This window comes from Brienomyrus brachyistius, chromosome 10 (genome assembly GCF_023856365.1).
Source record: "Brienomyrus brachyistius isolate T26 chromosome 10, BBRACH_0.4, whole genome shotgun sequence".
NCBI lineage: Eukaryota > Metazoa > Chordata > Actinopteri > Osteoglossiformes > Mormyridae > Brienomyrus > Brienomyrus brachyistius.
In genome coordinates this window covers 11,070,112-11,094,381 of record NC_064542.1, presented here as the reverse complement: position 1 = coordinate 11,094,381, position 24,270 = coordinate 11,070,112, and the positions used below count along the sequence as shown (strand labels likewise).

Here is a 24,270-nt window from a genome sequence, read left to right as displayed (position 1 = left end):
CTTCTAAATGATTTTCATTTTTTTCTTTAAAGAACACACAAAGACATACTTGCCAATTTTACTGCATTTTATTAATTGCTAGAGTGAAACGACCAACCCTCAGCCAGTAAACATATCGAACATGATAGGATTCCGGTTTCCATATAAAAATTAAAATTATGTCAACAAGCAGAAGGGGAAAAACCCCATTCGGTCTGAAACAATAGAACAGAGTTTAAAATAACTTACATAAAGTGCTTAAAATGAATGAGAACAAATGTATTTGTTCATTACAAAAATAAAAACAATGGAAAAAATAAAATAAAATGTAAAAATCAAGCATCCTTTGTACATCAATGTGGTTCCTCACATGTCAACGTGCCCTTTGTCCCAAACATGCCAACTGGGGAAGTGAAGCCCCTGCGGACTGACAAAATGGAGACACATACCCCCTTAAATAGCAAAAAAAAACGTGTGTCCTGAATGGGGGAGAGTTCTTGAAGCTCACACTTGTTTCTTAGCTATCATGGCAAGTTACAGGGCTGAGTCTTACACTCTCAGCCGTCACACCAAAAGAAACACTTAATCCAGTGTCACGACTCAAACAGTAGCTTGTGGAGTTTTACAAAAATGTTCTGAGGACAGAACAAAAAATGATTGGTTATCTCTGAACCAATCAGATTGTGGGAAGGGTAACCAAGACATGTGATTGTAGACGAGGTGGGACCAACCAATCTGATTGGTTATCTATCTGATTATCATTTTTCTTTCTGCCCTCAGAACATATTTGTTTAAACAAAACTCCCATGGGCTAAACAGTACAAGTTAATATAGTACAAAATAATACTCACTCGCATTTGGTTGCATAACTGTGCAGCCTGGCCACCCTTGTGCCCCCAATGCATGTAAACATTCCGTTACAGTGAATTAATACCAAACTATGATAAGATCAAGTATGGAGGATGTGTGATGGCAAAATAAGTGTCAGTGAGCGATTTCAGACAGACGGATGAATGCCAGCCGAAAGTCTAAAGGAACATTGCACAGTTGCCACACCTTGCCAGAAGTGCCTGGAGTGAGAAGGAATGTGAGGAAGGGAGAGCGATCGCGAGGTGAAGACCAGGCACGACCAGACAGTGCGGGATTAGAATGAGGAGATAAGACCAAACATAATGCGTACAGGACGCTATCAGGGAGGACGGGGAGAGGAGAGGCCCCGATGAAGGGCAAGAACGGTGTGCAATGTTAAAATGAGGGATCTCCAATATCCAGCAGCTCGCTTAAGAGCAAACGCAGAACCTGAAATGAAATCCTGGACCCAAAACACTAACATACAAAACTGCAGCAAATAATGGAATAAAAAAAAAAAAAACAGACATCAGGGTTCACAGATGCAAACATGTAGAAAATGTCAGTCCTTTAACACATGCACACACATGCACCCAGCGTGCATAACCCCCAACGTACAGGGCACCCTGTCCCAGCTATAACGCACGACTGCTACAAGCAAAATGCCAGGACTATATGAATGTTGCTGCAATTACTGATGAATTTCTATGACTAACACTTCAAACTATTGTTGCTACGACCATGGCTATGACTATTATCATTATTATGATGACATAATACTATAACGTTATCATACCCATTTGTGCCAGCTTAAAACTCCTCTTAAAATTTGTACATGGCGCATATTGGATGTCGGAGTGCAGTATGTTAACACTGTTCATGTTTTACGCCCACTAACCCTTCTAGTTTAAAACACAGAGATCCTATGCACAGTCTGACACAGGCCTTTGACAAACGCCTGCCTGTCAGAAATGTTCCGCCTGCTCCTTTTATTCTCTACAGCCGGTTTGCGAAACTGTTGGTCTGAATTCATTTCCATCAGGCCTTCAGGCTGCATCTGAAATATTACAGGCCGGACTCCAGTGGATTATCATCTTTCAGCATTTAGGTATAGTCACTGCATGTTCATGATTGAGTCGCGTTCCGTTCGCCTACGTCCGACACTGACGTCATTCCCCGTCGGCCGTCCGTTCCGTCGCTATGCCACTCGAACCCTTTAGCTGACTGGTTCCAGAACCAGAACTTTGCACTCACGTTTGGCAATCTTGTCCAGAGATAGGATAGCTTTCTCCTGGGGCTGGTACAATGGCCGACCGATGGGTGAGCCCACGGGAGGCGTGATAGCTCGACGCTCCATGACACTGCCTGTTCTGCAGTATCACACAGACAGATAGAGGGCACCAGAGTGCAAATGAGCGTGTGATTATTACGACAGATAAAACCAGACTTTGAACAAAGTTGTCTGGGGATTTATGAGTGCAGTTGATGGGTTCATGCTGGATCTCATTAGCGTGAGGTTTTACGGGTTTGGTTGCCAGCTGTGTGTAAGAGCATTGTGGTGTATTAGGGCTTCTCACCTCATGAGGTGGGATCGGGAAGGCTGCTGGTGGGAGAAGGACTGGGAACGGCCCAGGCTGGCTTGGTGACGGTCCAGCAGATCCCGCACAGCGGGGCTCGATGGGCTGTTCTTGCGGGAGAGAGGCCGCGCGTCAGGGGGTGGGTTGGAGACAGAGGCCGTGAACTGCAGCTTCAGCTTCATGTGTTGGCTGAGCTGAGAGAAGGAAGAGAGTAGAAAGAGTGGGAGGAAGGGAGGGAGGTTGGAAGGGAGTGGGGGAAGAGAGAGAAGAGGCAGTGAGAGGGGAAAAGAGAGGAGGAAGATAGAAGAGAAGACAGTGAAAAGCGAGTGAGGGGGAAAAGACAAAAGGAGGGAGAGCATGAACAAGTGAAAGACAAACAAAGAAAGATCGAGAGAGAAGGGGGCAATGAATCAGAGAGCGTGAAAAGTGCGAGTGGGAGAAAGCATGAGAAAACAGAGAGACATTAAAGTCACAAGAATACATCAGAAAGACTAAAACAGCCTTGGTGAGGAAGCCTTGGGCCTAAAGGAAGAAGCGCACAATGCAGAGTAAGGAGCTCCTTAGATCTGTGTCAGTCAGGTACAGACACGCGGAGCTAAAGCACATACTTAAGCTCCTTCTCATTACGAAATGTTGGCCACGCTCGCTTGGCTAACCGGTTCCAACACCTGCCATGGGAATAAATCATTTAATAATTCCAGAGAGACGGGTTGCATAAGGTGCTATGACATAAGCCATGACAAGGCTACTAGCATTATGCTCGGCTTCACCCACGCAGCAGGTCCTCCCGACACCGGTGTGTGCGTGTACACGGGGCTCAGAGTACCTCGAAGAGCCCGGCCCTCAGGATCTGGAAGGCCACGGTGAAGGACAAGGTGCTGCCCTTTCGGCAGTGACCCAGGTTGCTGAGAGGAGAATGACACACCACTGCGCTGACCGACTGGTCCTCACATGGGCCGCGACCTGGAGCCAGGGGGCGGGGTGGTAGCGTACAGGGTGGTGGTGGTGGGGGGGGGGGGGGGGGTAGGGCAATACAAGGAGGTATCAGACTAAAGATTCCGGTTCTGTATCATTATACACTATATGGGCAAAAGTAAATGAACACCATCTTGTCCAGCATCAAGTTGGGCTGCGCATTGTTGCTATAACAGCCTCTGCTATTCTAGAAAGGCTTTCCATTAGATGTTGGAACACTGCTGGTGGGATCTGCTGCCATTCAGGTTGGGTAATGATGTTGAGGTGACTTTCAGTGAGCTTGTGTGTCCTACCACACATTCTGAACATCACTTGCAGATGCGGTTAACCAGGCCGGCTATAGCAGGGCAGAAATGTGGAGAACGACTTACGATAGTCCTAGGCGGAAAGTCACTAACCTCCCCTGTACAACCACTCTGCTGCTACTGTTTATTGCAGCAGATTGCATGACTGTGTGCTTAATTATACACCTATGCCAGCAATGGGACTGAGTCAGCAGAGTGCGCCCCCCGCTCAGCTGGCCGCCGCCCACCCTCACCCTCAGGGGTCCACACCAGACGCACGGCCAGGAAGTCCTGCAGGTTGTTGAGCAGCGTGTAGCGGACACGGAAGCGCTCCCGCACCTCCACCGCACTGGGGCAGCTGGCGGTCATGACGAAGCGTGGCCGGTCCAGCCTTACACTGGGCAGCCTGAACGGGACCGAAAACAAGCATTAGGGTGCGGGTTATCGGACCTAGGGAGTCCATTAGGGTGAGGGTTATCTGACCTAGGGAGTCCATTGGGGTGCGGGTTAGCTGACCTAGGGAGTCCATTAGGGTGCGGGCTATCGGACCTAGGGAGTCCATTAGGGTGCGGGCTATCGGACCTAGGGAGTCCATTAGGGTGAGGGTTATCTGACCTAGGGAGTCCATTAGGATGCAGGATATTTGACCTTGGAAGTCCTTTAGAACAGAGGTGTTCCTACAGTAGTAATTTAAAAGCAGTACTCTGAGACAAAGCCAACCACAACTAACCTGTAATGTGTATAGATGCAGTTGGTGAATGGAAGTTTAGATGTGGACCACTGGAGGACAGCTACCAAGGGCACCTCCAACCCCTGAAACACACACACAAACTATCAGGGAGAATAGCGGCACACATACACTATCAGGGACGCACGCGGCGTCGGGGAGAAGAGCGGCGCGCGCGCGCACGCGGCGTCGGGGAGAAGAGCGGCGCGCGCGCGCACGCGGCGTCGGGGAGAAGAGCGGCGCGCGCGCACACGGCGTCGGGGAGAAGAGCGGCGCGCGCGCACACACGGCGTCGGGGAGAAGAGCGGCGCGCGCACACACGGCGTCGGGGAGAAGAGCGGCGCGCGCGCACACGGCGTCGGGGACAATAGCCTCACACGTGAGCGCACATGCGTATGCGTACACACACACACATATGCACACAACACTAGATACGCAGCTTAAACAGAAACTCTGTTAGGGGTTAGTATCACTTTAATGTTATTTTATCAATTCCTATCCTGATTCTGCTTATCAATTCCATTTTGATTCCATAAAGGTAAAAAAAGGAGGACACTTGTTTAGATAACAAATATCTGTATTCTGAACATTCAGAATTTCCCAGCAGCAACGGGAGTAAAATGGTAACTAAACTACATTCGGTGCTCAACACCTGCCTGAGCCCAAACCAAACGCCGTTGCTGCACTATGACACTCCTCAGTATTTTCTTTGGTCACCTTTCCCTCTAATGCCAATGAGAGTGGCGCATCACGGCTGGCTGCCCCTGCTTCTGAGGAGCTAGTGCTACTGCTGCCTGAAGATGGTTCATTCGGGATCAGAGACCCGAAAGCATCAAACAACCATGCACTCTTTCAGATCAGTTCCATGCTGCCTTGAATGTTTGGTTAGTTTGGATGTACAGCCCTTTAAGCAGCTTATTATTTGCATGAACGTATTGCACTCTGGCTTCACTACACGAGACAAGACGGGGCTATTTTTCTTAAACATTCCACTAAGTACAATAGTTTGGAAGTTTCAAGTTACATAAACAGATGACAAATGAGTGAAGCTGACGGAAGAAAATACAGTAACACCACATGACAAAAATGTGTTTACCTGGGCTGAGCTCAGGTGATTTTACAAACGATAATACATCAGAATGCTAGGGCAACTAGTATATAACTGGGCTTTGGTCAAAACAGCATTAATTTAGCACAATTAATGTCAGCAGACCTGTAAATTAAGAATAGATTCAATGTGTCAATTGTTGTCATTTTCTTTTATTAAAGTGAAACTACGCTTTGGATTCACACTGTTGCCACACATGCAGTGCTTAGTCTCTAAGGAAATGGCTGCTGCGCGTTGATGCATGGCGTATTCACCTAAAGCAGGTCCTGGCAGATAGCCACGCAGGTCCTTGCAGGTATGTAGTGTTTAGGAATCGATAAGCGGAACTGAAATTTAAAAAAATAAATTGGGTATGCAGTACCGCCGAGTATTTTCTTATCTATTCTAATATGGAACCTACTTTCGGTTCCCAACCCTACTCTCTGTTCCCCCCTAAATTCATATTCATACGCATTAACAGCATCCCCCAAGTCTCGCTTCGGTCCTCACCTCCTTTGAGTCTTCCTGAGGCTGGTCGCTGAGCTGAAGCTGGAAGAGGAAGTTATGTTCCTCAAGTGCACTGAGCATGCTCGGAAGGCTGCTGGACAGGCTGTCCATCCGGTAGAAGGACGCCATGGCAACTTCACCGGACTGGTGGCTGCACGTCACACAGAAACACACCGATGAAGCTCTCAGGTAATAATAAGGAAAATGCATGTAAGGCAACATAAAGGCAGCAGATGTAATATGTTGCTGTTACGTAAGGTGCTACATACAGTACGAGGACAGACACTGCTTAATGAGATCCAATTAAAGGCCAGACGCATGAAGGGCAGGGGAGACGATGCTTGAGTTCACTGCCCCACTAGATGAGTAGCATCTAGTTTCTAACATTTCCTGCCACAGTGTTCAGGGGTATTATAAGAGGGAGTGAATCTCCTCCATCACCTCTCCTCTGTTCTCCCAATCCTCCCGCTACTGCAGACCCCTGGCTCTCCCATCCCGCGATAAACCAGAGGGGAGGCTCCCAGGTCCACCAGCACACATACCACACGTTATCGACAAGGAGCACGGAGCCGTCTGGCATCACAGGGAGGTACGAGGCATTGAAGTTGGGAAGGATCCGCACATCTCGCACGCAGACCTCCTCCTGGGAGAACCCGTTTAACACTGACGGGCCCAACGGGAATGACGGCGAGAAAGAGAGGGAGAAAGAAGGGAAGGAGAGCTAAGGCAGACTCCAGTGAGAACATGAACGCCGACAGCTTTAAAAAGGCTGCCTTCATGAAAAGGCATGGAGGGGGGGCTTGTAAAGGAACACCGGCAATAATACTGCTAATACTCCCCCACGAAAACAAAACATCATAGCTGCATATCTTATGAAAACTGAATAATGACTCTTGGTTTCTGTTTTATTTCATCACCAATTATCTTACACTTTATGGACAAAAGTATTGGGACACCAGGCCATCACACCTATAGGAACTTATATAACATCCCATTCATAGGCATCAATATGGAGGTGGTTCCCCCTTTGCAGCTATAACAGCCGCCACTCTTCTGGGAAGGCTTTCCATAAGATTTTGGAGTGTGTCTACATTCATCAATAAGAGCATTTGTGAGGTCAAGCATTGATACTAGATGTGAAGTCTTGGCTCGCAATCTCCGTTCATGATAAAGGTGTTCAGTGGGGTTGAGATCCGTTCTTTCACTTTGCAATATTGCCACTTACATTTGACTGTGGAATATCAAGCAGGGAAAAAATTTCACTGACTTACTGCAAAGGTGGCATCCTATGGCAGCACCACACATAAATCCACTGAGCTCCTCAGAATGACCTGTTTCTTTCACAAATGTTAGTTAACCTGACTGCATGGCCAGGTGCCTGATTTTATACAGCTGTGGCAATGAGCTCCATTCAATGAATGAAACACCTGAATTCAATGATTAACAGGTGTGTCCCAAAACTTCTGTCCATACAGTGTAGCTCAACTATTCAATTCAATAATAACTATTTGTCCCAGAGGGGCAATTAATTTCCTATCTACTATACACACAGGTGGACAGTCAGAAAAACTTTGCAAAGTTTTGCAAAGGCTTGACCATAGACCTGCCTGTTTGTATAGCACATGCCTGACTTTTCCTCAACAAAGGATTTCTTTCTCTACTAATTGAATATCTCCCATCACGCCCCATGCCCCGGACTCTCATACACCCCTGAAAAGAAACCCCTCCCCCCGTGAAAAGCTTTGGGCTGATTCCAATTTCCGTGTGTACTGTGGTTGTACTTGTCCAGCTGGTCCAACTTTCCCCAAAAACATTTTTTGACACATGACACCGGCACGCCACGGTAAGCTGACATACGATCCACCTCAGATTTGTAAAGATGTAATCACCAATGGGGCGGCTACAGCCACAGAGGCAGAGTAATATTTCATTCTGTTAGTAACTTCCTGTTTAAACCAAACAGGAACCAATAAAGTGGCTAATAGGAAGGAGATTACATTTCTTGGTGAGTAACTGTATGACAGCACAGCTGGGCTTCAGAATGGACTTTAGTTCATTCTTAGATAAATTAAATTAGCTTTTTTTCTCTTTCAATATGTGTGCCATAAGTAGTGGGATGGGAACAGGGTGTTTTACCTTTCAGGACAGTGAGGTGCTTCCCAGACACGGTCATCTGCTGACACTTTACAGTAGGGGGTGGCAAAACAGTCAGCGTGGTGCTAACTGTCCAGAGGGAACAGGAAACGCAGGAATCAGTATGACTGGAATTCTAAGGCATTGTGCTGATGCTGTATGATTTTATGTGAACCATTTCATTGTCTACATAACAAACAAATAGCATGCTGGTTCTATTCCGTCATTGGCTGACGACATGAGAAGCATTTCATATGGACGCTCCGATTGGCAGACTGACCCTGCGCCTTGAAGGTGTTCAGGTCATGCCGAAAGGTATGACTGGGGCTGCGCTGCTGCAGGACGGTGAGGTATCCGTGCTCTCTAACCTCTGCTTTCTCCACGTCCCGCTTCCACACGGTTACGATGACCTGGTACGTGCACAGGCAGACGCGCATGCATGCATGCACGCACACACACACACACACACACACACACAAACACACACACACACGCACACACACACACACACACACACACACAAAGAGTAACGTGAAAAATCGGTTATAAGGCAGTGCAAATATACAAGGAGTGACAGAGGGATAAAAAATTGCGTTCAAACGCGAGTCAAGATCACAAACAGCTGGAAAAGGCAAATCCAGCATAAGGATTTTAAGGTGACAACTGATTATGTGAGACATTACTCCGGACTAGGGCTGGGCAATTAACCGGATTTTGATTTTAATTACAATTTTGGTTTCCAACAATTAGCAAAACAAGTGACTCAAGTTAACATGATTATCACGCCACATTTTGGTTTGCGGGGATGCTCTCGTTTTGTCTTGTGTTATAAACCCAGCGCACCCCTTTCCAGCTCCATTTTATCTGTCTCTCAGTTGTATTTTATTTAGAGTTCAAGTAAATCCTCTGTTAAAAAGACAAGTATTTTAAAAGTTCAATAAATGCATGATTAAACGAGTAAATAATCATAATTTTAGTACTGCGAGACCTGAGAAGATTAAGAGTAACAGTGTGAGACTTCCAACCAGAAAGCTTCAAATGTATTATTCCAGCAGAGTACAATCAACGACTGGTGACATATCAGGTAACACGCACAAACACTGGAGAATAGCCATCCCCTGGTGGCCCATGCTGTGGGCTGGGCTTCTCACCTTGACCTTGAGGGTGCTGACAGGGAGCTTATCAAGGGACACAGTCAAGGGGAAGATGACTTCGTCAGGCAGCACCACCGGTTCATCCAGGGGAGACTGTGTGAGAACAAAATGGGATCACAACTAAGGTAGCAGAGGCACAAACTGCTGTAGACACTTAAAAAAGGTGGCAGCACCCAAACCTACATGAACTCCAATGCAGACAAGCTGACACTCAAGAAAAAAGGAACTACAAAAAGTGCCCAAAGCTGGAAAAGGGTGTGTACGTTCGACTACGTTGGAAAAAGCATTATTTAAGCCTGCTATCTGTCGTTATAAAGCCTATTAATTAAACAGAAACAGTAGATGGTGGCCGTTCCCTGAATATCTATGGGAAACACGCACTTTCTGGGGACACCATAGCACTATACCCCTTTGCCTCCTCTGCAGACTCAGTTCCTGCACCTCGGCCGGAAAGCCGTTGAAGTTAGTGACATAATCCATACGGGAATACGAAATATTTGCATTGTACACTACCAACCCGGATATGAGTCATGATACAGCAACAAAACAAGACAGTATCTGAATGCTATACCCGTTTTTTTACAGTGTCATATTTACTTAAGCAGGACTTTTAAACAGCAATGGAATACAATACAGTAGTATATATGAAATATAGCCATAAATATAGCCTGAAGTCAGGATGCCTGAATGAATGCACAAGATAACCTAATCTGTTTACCGTTCCATCGCCTTTATACGAAAGCACACCTAAAAACGAAACCTGAACTTCCTATTCTCCAACGCCCCCCGCGACGCTTGCAGCTTTTCATCCAGACAATGCCAGCGCATATATTTTGTACAAAAGAAGCAAAATAATCATAATATATATTATTCTCAGATAGCATTCACCTGCAGCGGAGCCCTGCGGTACTCCCGACCGCCGTTACCCGTGTTGTTGTGTATAAGAAGAGGCTGGCAGTCCCTGAAGCCCCGGCTCCTCGCCTCCCTCCTGCCCGTGCTGGCCGCACCGTTCTCCTCGTCGTCGCCCTCTTCAGCGCCCTCATCGCCGCTACTCTGATAGTCTCGGTGGGGCTGCGTTCGCTGCCTGCTCTCGCCGGGGCTGACGCTGGCCACAGCACAAAGAGATCCGGCCAGCTCTCTCCAAGCCCGGCTGCTAGGGCTCTCCGATCCGCTGCCAGTTGCCGAGCCTGCCGTCCCCTCCTTGCAGCGTAAGACCAGCAAAAAGCGAACTGTCTCGCCAAGATAGAGATTGCTGCGGCGCGGGAGGGTCCGATACCTGGCCGGGTCTGACAGGTCCGAAATGGGAACGGCAGGGAAATACATAAAATACTCACACTGAGACTCCATCATTAAAACCATTCCTACAGCAAATGAGACCAACCCGTTAGCTGCGGGCTAATTCCTTGCTGCTTTGATAGTCGCTCTGTAGTCTTCAATAATTTCCGAACTGTACTGAAGTTTAATTACATTCATTCATATGTGTATTTTTCGCATGACATATCTGATGTCTCTATGAACTTAATTTTGCACACATTGACACAAAATTCGCCCCATTGCACCACAATACAGTCTGACAGTGCACTATAAGGCCAAAGTAATGCACTGTCGAATCCTAACACGAGCAGACCAGGAAAAGCAATCAATCAAAAACCATCGTCCCAAGATAGGACTACTTTTTATGACATTAATATGACTTGTTTCTGTTATTTGTTCAGTTTACTGACTATATACACTGTCCTGCACATTTGTTTACTTGTATTGCTTCCGCTGTGTTATTGCTGCTACTGTTGTGTATGGTTTTCATTTTTTATTGTCCTGTGTTTGTTGTTGTCTGTTGTTCTAATTCTAGATTGATACTCCGAAGAATCGCAATTTCGTTTCAGGTATGTAAAATGACTTTATTGCAACAATAGTGACATTAAAACCATTACCTTGCTCCTATTCTCATATTCTGTGCTTGTATCGGCATGAAACCTGAAAATGACAGACACGTGTTTGTAGAGATAATCGCTGAATTGATTTTAGTGTACTGAAATATTCCTTACAACTCCAGGGGCCGAAGATGGCCAGTTGTACCCAAAAATAACAAAACACTAAATACTTTTCTATTTTCTAACAGCCTATATAATCGTATTTAAGATACTAAGCAGTATTATTTCTATTTTTAGGAATAGCTTTTTTTCCCCCAAAATATTCATTTTGTTCCAATTCACTTTTTATTTAGTCACTGGAGATTAAATGGTCAAAGAATGCACATGCGTGTCAATGAATTCTGCGAACTACACCCAGTTCTTATGCAGCTTTAGATATTTCTAATACCCATTAGTGTAATTTGTGTGCTGTACCTTCACAATGCCTTAGAAGAATGCATTTTTTTTCTGAAGGCATATTAAAAGCTGTGCTGTCTTCCAAAGCAGCAGTGTTCTGATGATTTGACCTACTCCATAGTCCTCAAAACCACTTGAATCAGGAGCAAAGTCATAAATATTCTATAAATCATATGAAGAATTCTTTAATCTCTATTTACTCCCATACTAACCATTCTGTGTCACTGGCCTAATATAACAGGAACTGAGTTTATTCTGTATGCTTATCAAGTTTGTGTAGCATTGGGGGTGATGCTGTTCCATCTGTGCACCCTAGACAAAGAGATTCTGAATATTAATATGTTTGTAAAAAGTGAAGGTAAGCAGTCATTTCTAAATGTTCAAATAAAAAAAATTTGCTGAGACACAACAGCGATGATATATGGAAGCAAGGAGAGCTGCTGATGAGTCAGACCCCACCAAATTAATCCCGCTCTTCAAGTTCTCTTTCCTGTTGCGAACTTACGCACTCCTTCGCGTTCCATTTTGTTTCCGATTCCTTATTGCTGTTTTCAAATACCTTAGATGTCGCCAGACACCACAACATTAGTAACAGTGAAACAAACTACAGCACATCTGGTAAGACACATTTTATTCATCTCAGGGGGAAATTCTTTTGAAGGAAGGAGAGCAGAGCATTTCAGAGAATGCAATCCAGAATTTCCAGTTTGTTAACCTGTGATGACACGTTCTCAGCCTGCATAGCAACTAAGCTGAGATACAGACCAGAAACTGCATGAACATCTCACTCTGAATACGAGTAAAGGAAAAAGGAGACATTTGCCAAGCCATCCACAATCTAGAGAAATTAGTCCATTTTATTCTTAAAAAAAGCTATACAGACACATTAATGCCGTATTCTAGGTTTTGAACCACACATACAATGTTTTCAAATAAGAAAAATAAATTAGACACAGATCAGAGACCAACATTCAAAGGAAGGGCAGAGCTGGATAGTTTTATTTTAATTTGAAATAAAACAATAATGACATTTTTAGGTCTTTTTAGACCTCAAATATCCTGTAATTTAAAAAGTTGAAGACTGATTTACCTAATTAATTTACTAATGTTCAGACTCAGACAACAGCAAGTGCAGTGACCCGGTAACTGGGAGGTGACAGCCGATCTGCGCCGTCCTGCACTTTGCATTCTCAGGCGACACTATCAGCCACCCGGTCAGATTATTTTTCCAATCTGAGCCGCTTCAGAAGCATACGGACCGGTTATTCCGGCACGAAGGACGCAGCCGATAAACTCAGAGTGGGGGTCACTTATAGCAAACATGCAATTTCACTTTAGCTCCACGTTAGTGCCAATCCGTCATGCACCTTTTCAAAATAACAGAAACTGCCAGCGAATCCTGTTTTCATTGCTACCATGCATTCCAACTTTCAACTGCAGTCACGTGACGTATCCGTCGAAACCATGTTACAAAAGGCTTTTCAACAGCACAATAAATGAATATGTGATTAGTCAACAGAACACACACGTGTTCATATGGACAATAGAATTAACCTTTGGACTATGAAGGAGAGAATGATTAGAAGGTGTTCATCATACTCCCCTCAGTTATCCAGTCTCCTTGGACCACCTTGAAGGCTAACATTACTAAATTGGGTCACCGTACATTTAAAATTGACTTACGGGGTATGTTTTAGTCAGGTATTCCACCTAGATACACGGGATTGCAAAAAATGTCCACCCTCTCCCTGACTGGTGAACAGGAGTGAGCTGCACCTGCGTGTGAAAATCGTGAAACCATTTTACCCATGACCCCCTCCACATAGAGCAGCTTTTAGTGATGAAGAGGACGGCGCAGGGCAAGGGCATGGCAGTCGACCAAAGCACTGTTGCCCCTTGGCTCGAATGACGGCCTCATACATTGTTTATGCAGAGACAGAGGAGAGCAGACAGAGGAGAGCAGACAGAGGAGAGCAGACAGAGGGATCAGACAGAGGGATCAGACACGTAGCAACTGCCTTTCCCCCCACCATAAAGTGCTGGATTTATAGCCTCGTTTTCCTGTTAGTCGTAAGCGCTCAATTTTTTAGCTATACTGCCTTTGCTATGCTTCCCGCTGACGTTAACAGATATGACCACTGCTTTACCTGTCTCAAAGTGCTGTTCCCATTTCACCCACATTTACCAATGGGACTGTAATTCTGTATCAAGCAGCACGTCGCGCCAGGGGCATCATGACAGGCTCAACTTACCTACACAACAAAACACCTCTTGGATCTTAAGTCGGAAGGAGAACAGACTGTGAACCTGAACACACTGGGTGGTCCGAGTGGCAGTGCTGTCAAACGAAGAAACGTCTTTCCTGTTTCGTCCATTGGTCTTCCTTAACTCTTTGTCCAGTGCTGTGTCGAGCCTGGAACCATTTACAGGAGACACAGCACAGATACTGTGGCTAATTTAGCAACGACCTTGGATACGCGAGGCCTTAGTCTGACCTACCGTGCCATCGCACTGCCTTCATCATCACACACACGCAGAAATACATCCTGACTGGCAAAGCTTTAAAAGAAACTGACGATTCCTTACACATTGTAGTCTTTTTGGACTTGTGAACAATTTGAGTGTTTCGTCATTTAAACATCTCACACGCTTCTCAGTCCCTTCATTTTTAGACGGACCCAGCTTGATGCAAGGATGCTGGCTCTCATCACCAGGAACCGCAAGAACCCACCCACCCCCCACGTCACCAGACCTCAGTTCTGCCCTCGGATCCCTTCCCGGTTCCTGACGTCCCCTGGGTTCTCGCCTCTCTGGGGCTCGTATTGAGGCAGCCGCTGTACTGTACTCTGTACAATAATAAAGTATGAGTGACGCTTCTTGAAACACTAACCTTTCTGCAATTCTGCACATAAATGAACACATTCAAAGCCATGTCAAGATAAATTGTAATCCACAAGGACAAACAACCACTTGAAACATTACCACACAACTGAAAAATGTACCATACTCAAGAATCAGAATTTCATGCAAATGTTTCACAATGGTGCAAAAAAGCAAACGGATGCCTATGCTATTGAGATTTAACATATTATTCTCATTTATGTTACTTATCAATAATTTAAAAATTTAAGCATGTTTTTAAGAAGCATTCAAGTTTGTTTTTGTTTTTTTTTTAATTCTCGTACTATAGGAAGCTTGACGGATTAATCAGTCATGTTAAACACCCGTGGTGTCATTCATTAGTTTATGCTGATGAAGTACCAGGTGATTAAAAGGAATCAATGCAGAGACCATCCCACCATCCTTCAGCCCCACTGAGCATTTCAGTCTGAGGACCTCCCACTCACAGGGGCTGCAGAACTTTTGACAGCACCTGGACTTCAGTCAGTGGAGAAAAATCACTAATATTTTCTTAGACATAATGCATGCCTCTTACACATAATGCCATAATTACGCATAATTAAAAGTGCCGAGTTACCGTGTATGAGAATGGACAACTGATTCGGCTGGATTGTCATGGTACTTGCTGGGAAACCCCAGTTCACATCATCACTCTCGTTACGCCAGATTGGCTTCTGGGTAAGTAACGGGTTTAGCAGTGTAGTGGCACCCCCCCTGGGGGCAGGGGACGCCTATGCTCATTCTGCGAATGCGTGCAGGGGACTTGCACGGGAGCGTCCTGCTTGTTTCCGCTAGGGGGCCAAGCGGACACGTCCATGCACCAGGACACTCTAAATGCCGCACCTCCGTTGCTGACTGGTTCTCGCCTCCTCCTTCGCCGCGCACGCAGTCTCAACGCTCATTTCCATATTCAAGAAAAACTGCTGACCATCAACCTGATTTCGCAATACACCACGGCGGACGCTGGGGACCTGCATTTTGATTCTCTTTCCGAAAGTGCGTACAGATGCGATTAAAACACAAAGAAAACAGGGGAGGAAAGCAGTTATCCTTAGCAGTGTTCATAGAGCTTTTCTGAGCCTGAGTGTCATATGCCAGTCAGAACCAGTTCAGGTTGCTTCTGCATTTAACAGACAGGAAGAGGTTTTACAGCTATCTTAGTGGGCGTTTCCTTCCTGCCAGGGGTGCAGTCTGGTCGAGACCCAAACCCATCCTGTCTAAGCTGCTCTGTGTTCCTCTCACTGGTCTCTGCTCAGCTCTCCTGGGGGGTTGCAGTTCTCTCCGCAGGGATCCAGCACCCAACACGGAGGGCTGCAGAGGGCGGGGGAATTGCTTTGCATCAAGGAAGTCTTTGTACTGGATCTCAGGCCTGATCATCCTCAGGCATGCATGATAGGTTGCATTGTCCAGGCCTGGTCTCAGCATGTACCCAAGAATCTTCACCATCCCACTCTGGAATGGTCGGATGGCCTTGTCCTGGATACGACTGGCCTCCACAGGCCGCCCATCATCTTGAAGGCAGATCCGGGCCATTACATCCCGCCGGGTCCTCAAGAGGGCCACCTCCGTATCCATGCGGGCCTTCCCGAAGAGCTCCACCTTCTCCCAGAAGGTCTGATTAAAGGACACATAGAGGTGCCAGTCCAGTGCGTTCCACTCTCGGAGTTTCTGCTTCTGCTCCTCTGTCAGAGTCAGTCTCCCACCGAAGCTCCCCCTGCTGGCCCCTGCTTGCCGGGCATTCAGGCTGAAGGAGACCACTGCATCCAGCGGCCAGCAGAGGGCGTGGCGGAGGAGTACCATAGACTCATCAAAGTACTCCGATATCAGTATAAGACTGAAGGACCTGCGCACCACCGCCTCCCCTCTCTTGGCTAAGGGCAGGGAGAAGTTGGAATTATGGTCCAGGCCAAAGTCAAACCACAGGAGGTTGCGGGCATAGTGGTTGTTACGCAATCGGGGGTCATAGTACCGCCACGGGTCTGAGGCGAAGTCCGCGAGTCCCTTCGATCGCTTGAACGCAGGGGCCACCGCTTTGTAATAACCATAGGACGACTCTGCCAGGGCCACGGGGTCACGGATGATGGAGAAGTAGAACGTGTCCGCAGGCATCACCTTCTCAACCTAAAAGTATTTATTGTTAAGAGGAGGAAAAAGGAAGAAGTGAAGGGGAAGCATAGGTAAGCAAAGGCTCGTGGAATTTAATATTTAATCCCAGAAATAACAGCTGTAAATCGATAATAGCTAAGAATAGTCATAGACTTCTCTGACGGTTTTTTTTTTTTTACAGATGTTCTACTCAGGATCCAACCAGGATGCTGGAAAGTACCAAGTGCTGCCTCAGGTAAGCATACCTCCACTTTGTTGAAGCGCATGTGGTTGCCCATGATGCTGAACTCCACAGCACGCGGCCCTCGGTACCCTTTAACTCTGTGGGCGATGAAGTGCATGGGGTAGCCAAACTGGTAACCGAGGGGCAGGGCGAACTGAAGGCCCCTTTCCTCCCCAAAGCGGTACAGCACGTTGAGCACGGTGCTGCTGGCGGTCTTGTGGGTCTTCAAGAACATGACGTGGGTGCGCACCTGGCAGAATCCGAGAGGAGGCGCGAGGGAGTCCATGGATGGCAGCGAGAAGAGCGACGGGGGCCTCTCTGCACTGTGGGGGGGGGAGAAGGGGGGCAGATGCAGAGGAATAAGGCCAAGGAAACCCCAAGTGTGGCGTTACAGAAGAGGAAATGAAGACCGCATCCAATATCCATTAAACATAAACTGATAAGGCATGGAAATCTAATTAACGAAGAACAACTTTCTTCTACAGAGTTTGGTAATAGTGCTTCCCTCCTTGACCTGCCCTGCCATCTGAAAAAATTAAGCTTCAACAAAGGAAACAGCATCAACCTGCGCTGTGAGGGCACAGCCGCTCCCCATGGACGCTTATTCTCCGACTCATTACAGAAAGTGGAACAAAGAATCTGGTTGTTATCAGAAATTACCGTGTGGTACCGCCACCGACGGTACCAGACAGACAAGGAGGTGCACTGCTTAGGGTGGCGCTGACCTTTTATTGAAGATGATGCCCAGGAGTTGCCCGGCGAAAGCGGCCACAAGAAACAGGAGGAGGCCTTTCCAGAGCAGACCTATCCGATGGCACCCAAACCTCCGCATCCTCCTGGCCGAACAGTGTGGGGCGGGGGGCAGTGGACATAAGGTCAAAACATGTGCTCGTCTCATCAAATATGCATAACCCCCCAACCATCCGGCCATGAAATGCTCAAAAACAAAATACTCACTGAGCCTGCAGGCATAACGCACATTCTGTAGATTTAAACACAACGAATCTGTCCTTTTTATGCAAAAGCAACTGTATTAATACGTCACTTATTTCATACAAAACAGTCTTTTGTAACACAAATTGTAAGTAGGATAATTAGAACGGACGGTTATTTAGCTATTTTAGTAGCCGTGCTGAATACACTTTTGCTATATTGCAATCGACTTTTAGATGTGCGTTAACGCCGTACTTGATTACAATCCTTAAAAATCATAAAGGGACGAAGTGTCACGCTCCATCAATGTGCATTTTAAAATGCGTTTTAGAACTTGATATTTAGAATTAGAGATGCATGGGGCACGGAAAAGCCTTTGCTATGAATAACACCATAAACGATTCGTTCCTGCCATCCCAAACGACTGTATTTAATCTCCACCCGCCTCCCGAAATGCGTGCTACGCGCGCCCGCGCCTGTTATTTTCCTCGCCTGGGTCTCCTTACCCCACTCGCCTCCTGAAAGCCATGACAGAACCGGCCCGATTTCGGTGGTGCGCAGCCCTTTGCGGCAGCACCCACGGAGCATCGCAGATACGAAGTGCAGTGCAGCCGTAAGCCGAAAAACTGTCACGGTGGGAGCGTCTCTCTCGAAAGAGCAGATTTAGCCCTTTGTGCGGGAAGGCGGCTCCTGCGCACCATGGTCGTGCTAGAAGCGAGCCGCGATGCACGGAGAACCCGCTGGCACTGGTTGCGTTTGCTTGATTAGGAGGCTCAGTCGGGGTGGGGTGGGAGGGGGGCGCAGTGCATTGCGTCATACGTATCAAAAAACCGTTTCGATCCCGTCTGATCCGCAGGCTTAACGAATCGAGAGCAGACGCTGGACATAAGGCGTGCAAAACGACAGACTGTTGTTACGAAATACAAAGAAATACTCCGCGATTTTCAGCAATGATAAATCCTATTTTATATATAGCTTGTAGGAATATGTGTTATTCAAAAACATATGCACATCTAGATTATACATGTTAAAATAATAGGTAGGTATGCTACATACGTATGAATTTGTATTTTTATATCAAAGTTCCCCAAATATTCACGTTTGTAATGGCTTCTTTGTGGTTCACGTGAAGTATAGCTACTTAATGTCAATAACTAATAATAACGCATCACTAAGGAAAATCATTCCAATTCTATTGCCAGAATTTAATCATGTTCAACTTCCTTACATTATGGCCAAATTAAGCAAGAACTGTATCATATGGCTTAGATGAGAGGAAATGCCCTTTGGACAGTGGAAATCTTACGCCTGAGCATCCTGTAGGCTAGGGATGGGCAATCTTATCCGCAAAGGGCATATGTGTATATTGGTTTTGGGGATAACCTTTAGGTCAGCTGTTCAACCCAGGTGTGCAGACTCTTCAGCCAATCAGTCCTCTAATTAGAAATCTCAGTAGGGAGTTGCAGTGAAAACCCACATGCACAGCGGCCCTTTCTGGATAAAGTTGCCCACCTCTGCTGTAGGCCATAGTGCCAACAAGTACAAAACAAAGTATTGCAGCCGAAGCAGGCTTAAATAAATATTACAGATATTAATAAATAACTAAAAGAACACTGCCGCTGCCTTGTGCCAGAGACACACTGGAGGAGCAATCAGTGGAATAAAGTGTCAGATCGCCAGTTATAGCCCAACTGCATGTGAGTAAAAATTGCCCTTGAACCTTGTGGTCTGAGTGCTTCCGCATCAGTGGCCCTTCCTGAGCCGCGATCCCACTCAGGGTGCGCCCTGCCTTGCACCCTATACCTTCTGGGACAGTCTCCACACCATTGCAACCCCATTAAGATAAAGGTAATTGAAAAATGGATGGAAAAATATTTCAGAAGCGCCCAAACAATTTATCTTCATTTTCCAGATGTCTCTTTCCTAAAAATCAGCAGATCTTATGAGGACCCCCCCCCCCCCCCCCCCTTGAAAACCATCTAGGAAACTTACATCCAGGGGATTGCCAGTAAAGCTTAAGTACACCTGAAAATCTCCAGGGCCTATATTTAGCCTTAAAGCTTCTAATTGTGATTGGTCACCAGCCAGTTTGTCCTCCTTACACTAACACGCGGCGAATGAAGCTCTTACTTGCAGGTGAAAAGCCTACATTTCTGTACACTGAACGGAGTTAATGCAAAAGTTCTTAATCTACGGAGTCCCTATGGACACAAGAGAGTGGAAAAAAATTTAATGGAAAAGAGTCCTTACGCAACATGTTGCAAATCATTTACGTTATCTCGCAAGAGATATTATTAATAACAAAATTACTTTTTTCCATTATTTTTTTTCTTCCTCCCATATCCCGTTAGGGGCTCCGTATTTATCGATAGACATAGAAACAACATACAAATATATGCCATAAAACAATAAAGTAGGGCTACAGGAAGCAAAATATAGTACAACAGCATTACTAATAAGGGCAAGAATATAGTCATTTATAACTGATTAGCAAAGCTACTTTAACACAACTAGGTTACGAGCATATTGTTTAAAAAATGACAGATAAGATAAAAATATTTATCACAGTACTATCAGTACAGAGCAGCGAAATGTCCTTTAGCAGCAATACAGCACACAGAACAATATATACAGGCACACAAAGATAGACATGGAACATGCAACATACATGCCTGTGACCAGAAATGTATGAAGAGTATTTGTGTAATAGTGCAAAAGGAGTCAGATTAATTTTTAATTGCAGGTATATAAGTATCCACCCAGAAACAAGGCCCACTTTCTCCACATAAATTATTCACAGCTTAAGAGCCACTATGTCAGGACAACTATGTATTATTTAACAACAAAAGTATTTATAACCATCTTCGGGGGTGACACCCATATTTAGCTTATCAATATTTTGGGTGCATGCTGGCTAGTGCTGTGAATTGTATTTTAATTCAGACGGCTGCCTCAATAGCAACACATAGAACGACAGTGGTGAGAGACTTTCAATAAAAACATTGCTTTGAGCGGCCAATATCTAAACAATATGGTACATGAAGAAAAAAAACGCGGGGACGATTCTGTGGTTGGATAAGTGTATTGAAAGACATTGCGGGTTTTTTTTTTGTCATTTCTTTTGCCTTCAGTTATCTCATCAGGAAACCAGCCAGCATTCAATATGTGTAATTAGCTGTGACCCTGAGATTACCCAAACCAGATTACTTTAAGTAACTGAGCACATAAAGGATAGGATGTCAAAATCAGGCAGAGGAAAAGCGCATAATTTTAACTAGACAAAGCATGTTACAAAAAACATTATCAAACATCTCATTGACTGTAATTCCCCTTCCCAATCAAACGTACTGCAAAGTATATTCAGAAATAAGCGTTTTTATTGTTGTATAGTTTAACTTATCTATTGTCAGCGCATTGCTTACATACATTGTGTATGATTAAGTTATTCCTTAAACTACAACAACCATTCTGAGGCACTCGTGGCGTGTATTAGTAAAACCCTACATTAACAAAACCCTAGATACTCACCCCTATCCTTAGATCTTACAGTTCGGGTCCTGGACCTCTGGACACGATTTCGTTTTGCCAGGATTTTACAACTTCATATCCCAATCTGTGGCTGCGGTTTAGGATACCATAAACCCCCTTCCTACTACAGGACAATCGCAAATGTCCAGGTGGCGAAGTGAAGCGCTGCTGAACGTAGCTTTTGTGTTTGTTAGATGAGTACGGTAGACAAAAGAGGCTCTCGGATCGCTCCCCCCCCCCTCGCCTCTCCCGTCTGTTATTAAGCACCTTCCACAGCCTACAAAAGAACTGGAAAAATGTGTCCCTCCCCCATCCTTCACACCCTCCGTTCTTCCCACCTCGCTGATGCTGTTCGTGGTTTTATCGATGTACTCAAGCGTCTTTGCACCGATTTTAATGTCAGCCACACATGGGTACGAAAAAACAAAAAGCAAACACAATGACGTTAGAAAAGTATTGCAGAACTTCTGATGGCATACTGCCATGTTGACTCGGAAATCGAAAATTACCGAAACATGTTTTCCGTCATATAAAACTATTTTAAAAGCATTTATAATAAATTAGTAATCCATTGGGCATCATGTATTTCGTCTGTAAATCAAATTAGTCGTTCTTTTCTATTCAAGCTTGTTTTAATCTTGTTTCTTTGTGGTTCTCTTTAATTTACATCGCAATTTTTGTTTTGCACAAATTCAAGGAACCACTTACACCCAGACTCTGTTTCTGTAGTAAGTTTAAGAAAACATTTACAGTGCAACTAACTCAGACACGAGTATCCCGCCAAGGACAGGACTCTAAAAGGTTAAAACCCGAGGAGATCGCCACTGTTCATTCTTCCACACTGTATTTAAAAGAACAAATGCACCATTCATGTTGTCGTCGTAGATCGCCTTGGGGGGGGGGGGGGGGGGGGGGAGAGGGTAATAAAACATCGAGGAGTCTCCCAGTCTTAGAATCGTAATAGTTTCACTTAATACCCAACTTTCTTTTTTCCGATTCGATGTTGTTATGTAAGTAGGCAGTCTTTCGCTTCGTGTCCTCATTTGAAACATAAGCTTGCATTATACCTGCTTGAAATCCTAGCCTTAGGCCTAAATCCCCAGCAGACTGCATCTAGATTTCACTCCGAAGTCAGTTGGCTTGTGCCACTTTGACGCAACTATTTCCATACTTAGCCGCTGGAATACAACACAGAGCACATATTGTATTCCTGAACGGAGCCGTACAGCCTTATGACGTGTAAATAAAGTTAATACATTCGTTAAAATATGTAAGTTATTAAAATATCTTATAACAATTAAAATATGACGTCTTTTTTGTAAACAGCTACACCACTTAAGGAAGAGTAGCGATCAACAACGACAGTGAGAATGATTACTGGTGTGTGGTTTAGAGATCCAAAGTTTTCCTGGTATAACAGCCGATCAGTTCTGTACTCCGCGCTGGCGTTTCCTAGACAAACAGAGGTCAACCACTTGTATCTTGTTCTTTCGGGAGTGAAGGAAAATGATAAAGGGTCTCGGCAAATTTTTCCACATTACGCTCCTCCTTGTCCAGCTCCATTATAGGCGGATTGTTTTACTCAATGGGTTTTCCAGCTCCCTCTTATCCTTCACAAATTCTGTTGACCCGGGGTTCTTAACGCAATCCCTGTATTTTATTCTATTACTGTATGTTCTATTGTCTCTACCATTGCATTTTTCGAGCAATTGGATGTTTAAATTTCCTATGGGATTAATAAAATTTATGTCTATTTATTTAGACTGTTTGTCTATCATCTACTTCACCGATGTGTCAAGGTCTGCTACAAATAAGGAGACTCATTCCTATTTTTCAGGACTTGTACGTATGGTTATCCAGGGTCATGAGGCTTTTTTGCCGAATCATACACAATATAGAAGATTTGTCATATTTATAACAGAAATATTGTGAAGTTTGTTTTTTTTTTTTTGCTGCAAGATTTAAAATTATTTATTGGGCATCTACGACAGATGCAATGTAATGCTTATTTGGTTCCTCTTGATTACAAAAGACTATAACTAAGACAGCGTCTACAATATAAGTAGGGAAAAAACAATATAGATAATGTAAAACAGTACTGATGGTGCGGAAAAAGACAAAAGAGTATAAAAAAGCAATGCAAAGCAGGATGATTTGTGATTAGTGACTGATAATGTGCGGTAACAGTTCCAAGTGCCTTTTCCGTGGTTATAACTGTGACGGGAAATGCAGATGTTGATGAGCAAATCTAAGTATGAAGACACATGGTAGTAAATCAAGGAAGAATCTGTGGGTGTGTGAGATTCCCAAAGATTGGACCCCTACGGCCAGATCCATTACCATTGCTGTGTGTGTGTGTGTGTGTGTGTGTTTTACATCGGGGTTCACTTTAGCTTTCCATGTGCTGCAAGCGCCCCCTATCGCTCTGTGGGTGTGGATGCTGCCTTGCTGTTTCAGCATTGGGGTGTCCCGTTTACCCTCCCAGAAGCGCAAATGCCCCCAATACTGTTTCCAGAGGTCAGGCTGGTTGAGTGGTGATTTTACATCCTGGGTGCTTCACGTACGCGACTCATAAGGTCACGCACGGTGCAAATGTGCTTCAGGGTGGTCCTCTGGTCTCAGATCCATCACTGAGTAAGTGGTCAGTGATGGCAGATGAATTCAGCCGCTTTATAATTCTTCGGATTCACATACATTTTTTATTGGCGGAAGTTTATGAATACATTTTATTTGTTAAAGGGCGCCATCTAGAGGGTCTAAGCTGTTGTTTACTTTGCTTAAATTGGAAATATAGACTACATTGCTGAAATTGTCTGCTAGGGCCAAAGTTTTTAGCTGCAAACAGCTGCTGCGCCCTTGTACAATCGATTAGAGTTTCTCTGTACTGGACGTTTTCCCGAAGAGCGCTGTCATTTGAAGCTCGATTTTATTCAGCTGAGAATCTGCAGAAATGTCAGGGTTTTCACCAGCTTGCAAGAAA

At 45.1% G+C, this 24,270-nt stretch overlaps 2 protein-coding genes and 1 long non-coding RNA gene across 5 annotated transcripts; 1 reads left to right on the top strand and 2 right to left on the bottom strand.

Annotated features, from left to right (window-relative positions):
• Positions 1-49: 49 nt before the first annotated feature.
• On the bottom strand, positions 50-10,989 carry trappc14 (trafficking protein particle complex subunit 14). Of its 2 annotated transcripts, XM_049027758.1 has the most exons (11): positions 10,161-10,989; positions 9,270-9,365; positions 8,399-8,528; positions 8,122-8,208; positions 6,528-6,648; positions 5,989-6,136; positions 4,395-4,477; positions 3,919-4,070; positions 3,232-3,368; positions 2,406-2,599; positions 50-2,198 (listed from the first exon to the last, which is right to left on the bottom strand). In XM_049027758.1, the coding sequence occupies exons 1-11, from the start codon at positions 10,629-10,631 to the stop codon at positions 2,045-2,047; spliced, it is 1,773 nt and encodes a 590-aa protein (XP_048883715.1). In that variant the 5' UTR covers positions 10,632-10,989; the 3' UTR covers positions 50-2,044. The 2 variants fall into 2 exon arrangements, with proteins under 2 accessions (XP_048883715.1, XP_048883717.1); XM_049027760.1 differs by lacking the exons at positions 8,122-8,208; positions 8,399-8,528; positions 9,270-9,365; positions 10,161-10,989 and adding an exon at positions 7,257-7,493.
• Positions 10,431-14,388, top strand: LOC125750263 (uncharacterized). Its single transcript, XR_007400311.1, has 3 exons — positions 10,431-10,565; positions 11,122-11,155; positions 14,257-14,388. It is a non-coding gene; the product is annotated as an uncharacterized LOC125750263 (long non-coding RNA).
• Positions 12,216-21,551, bottom strand: gal3st4 (galactose-3-O-sulfotransferase 4). Of its 2 annotated transcripts, none has more exons than XM_049027762.1 (4): positions 21,291-21,551; positions 17,555-17,665; positions 16,852-17,152; positions 12,216-16,621 (listed from the first exon to the last, which is right to left on the bottom strand). In XM_049027762.1, exons 2-4 carry the CDS (start codon positions 17,659-17,661, stop codon positions 15,653-15,655), a joined length of 1,377 nt encoding a protein of 458 aa, XP_048883719.1. In that variant the 5' UTR covers positions 17,662-17,665; positions 21,291-21,551; the 3' UTR covers positions 12,216-15,652. The 2 variants fall into 2 exon arrangements, with proteins under 2 accessions (XP_048883719.1, XP_048883718.1); XM_049027761.1 differs by lacking the exon at positions 21,291-21,551 and adding an exon at positions 18,269-19,709.
• Positions 21,552-24,270: the final 2,719 nt, after the last annotated feature.

Bases quoted from the DNA above. Each gene is read 5' to 3' on its own strand.
- gal3st4 (XM_049027761.1), bottom strand. From the start codon at position 18,579: ATGACGCAATGCACTGCGCCCCCCTCCCACCCCACCCCGACTGAGCCT. The intron at 17,153-17,554 runs GTCAGCGCCACC...CCCCCCCCACAG, and splicing joins GGCATCATCTTCAATAAAAG to TGCAGAGAGGCCCCCGTCGC. The intron at 16,622-16,851 runs GTATGCTTACCT...AAATACTTTTAG, and splicing joins TGCGCTTCAACAAAGTGGAG to GTTGAGAAGGTGATGCCTGC.
- trappc14 (XM_049027758.1), bottom strand. From the start codon at position 10,631: ATGGTTTTAATGATGGAGTCTCAGTGTGAGTATTTTATGTATTTCCCT. The intron at 3,369-3,918 runs GTGAGGGTGGGC...CCCTGGCTCCAG, and splicing joins TCTGGTGTGGACCCCTGAGG to GTCGCGGCCCATGTGAGGAC. The intron at 2,600-3,231 runs GTACTCTGAGCC...TCCTTCTCTCAG, and splicing joins TGAGGGCCGGGCTCTTCGAG to CTCAGCCAACACATGAAGCT.